The sequence below is a fragment of the Protobothrops mucrosquamatus genome, unplaced genomic scaffold (genome assembly GCF_001527695.2).
Source record: "Protobothrops mucrosquamatus isolate PMUCROS unplaced genomic scaffold, P.Mucros_1.0 scaffold2350, whole genome shotgun sequence".
NCBI lineage: Eukaryota > Metazoa > Chordata > Lepidosauria > Squamata > Viperidae > Protobothrops > Protobothrops mucrosquamatus.
In genome coordinates, this window is record NW_015388430.1 from 194,972 (window position 1) to 196,549 (window position 1,578).

Consider the following 1,578-nt stretch of genomic DNA (forward strand, 5'->3'; position numbering starts at 1 on the left):
TGTCTCATTCCTGAAATGCAGGATGCCGTTCACATACAGTATATAATGAGAAAGAGCATAAATGCATGATTCTGTTTCTTGGCTAAGCAATCCTACATGCACAAGGAAGGATTAATTGTACCTAGTACCTTTTTAATATATAATTAGGCAGAGGTTAATTATAAGGTTAATTATAACCTTAATTATAAGGTTCTGGAAGATTCCCTTTTGTTTGTTGTCTTTGTTTTCCTTTTGATCTCTCATTGTAAAAGACAGAAAAATGTCTTTTCTCCTATTTGTGAACACTGCTCCTGTTTGAACTGTAAGTAAAATATATGTTTGTTGATATGAAGATGATGTAATTCTTTAAAAGGGGCAATTGGCTTAAGGAAATGAGAAAGAAATTAAGATAAATAACAGAGCTGAGACCAATTAGTAATCACAAGACTGTTGAATACTTTCTATTCTTTTTGCTGCATAAATAATTCATACTACACTGTTACACCTGAAACCATGGTTAATCACAGTAGCATTTGCACCATCTTAAGGAGTTTGTCCCACCAAGTGGATGGTTGCAAGAATGACTAATAGCTTGACCACTATTGCAACAATTCATAACAAGTCCTCTGAACAGCCCTAATCTTGTCATATCAATTGACTGGCAGGTTTTTATTAAATGTATATATTCGCACCACATCTCTATGGGGTAGAATGCTACAGTACTGTTACCTTCAAGCAGACAAACACACATGCTTTGTAATAATAAAAGGCCTATCATATCTAAAAAATTGACACAGTTTTTGTGAACACGCTTAGAGTCTTAATGAAACATTATGCCTCAACAGAATGTACAGTTTAAAGAGGAATGGAGTTGCATAAACTGAACCTTGACCTCAAGCTACCTATGTTCAAGTGATGTCTGTATGGATGTTGAGGATGAATGTCAAGCTGATACAAATAAAGGCTTCTGCTCAAAATATCTCTATATCGGGATTCTTGACAATGAGGAAGAATTTAATCATGTTTAACCATTGAGAGAAGACGCTCTTGCAGGCCTCTCACCCAACATTGGCTGGAATTGTATTAAGAGACACAGAGAGGGAAGTTGGCATACATCTCCACCTCCACATGGATGTACTTCATCCTGTTCAAGCATTACATCTACATTTGTCTTTTGAACTGTTCCAGTAGTCCTTCATTCCATCGTATCTCGAAATTGCTGTGTGAATTGAGATAATTCATCAGCTTGATCCTGAAGTTCTTTAACTGCCTCAGGACTTGGATATTTCATTGCAGCATTTTTGGTTGCAATTGCCAGGCTTTTCAATAAGCCACAAAATGTGCTGCTACCACGCAAGACATCATTTCGGTTGGACTTTTCAAAGGCTTCCTGACACAAGGTATCCACCAACTTTTGGCCTACCATAATGATCAGCTTGCTCTTGGCTATGAAGATTTCTGGAGTCTGATTATCACTAAGAGTTTTGTGGAAAACACCAATGGCTTTCTGAACAGCTCCAAAATACAGTCTGGAGAGGTTGGAGAGTATCATTCTGTTATCTGGATCTTGTTTACTCCGAGTCCTTTCTTTCGTTGTAG

General features: G+C 37.1%; 1 protein-coding gene across 1 annotated transcript in view; it reads right to left on the bottom strand.

Moving 5' to 3' along the window:
• Positions 1-443: 443 nt before the first annotated feature.
• The window catches only part of CASS4 (Cas scaffold protein family member 4), an 18,840-nt gene continuing 17,705 nt past the window's right edge, over positions 444-1,578 (bottom strand). The window contains exon 8 of the mRNA XM_015824775.1: positions 444-1,562. Coding sequence (XP_015680261.1) covers positions 1,175-1,562 — 388 coding nt within the window. The 3' untranslated portion in view covers positions 444-1,174. The remainder of the gene's footprint in view (positions 1,563-1,578) is intronic.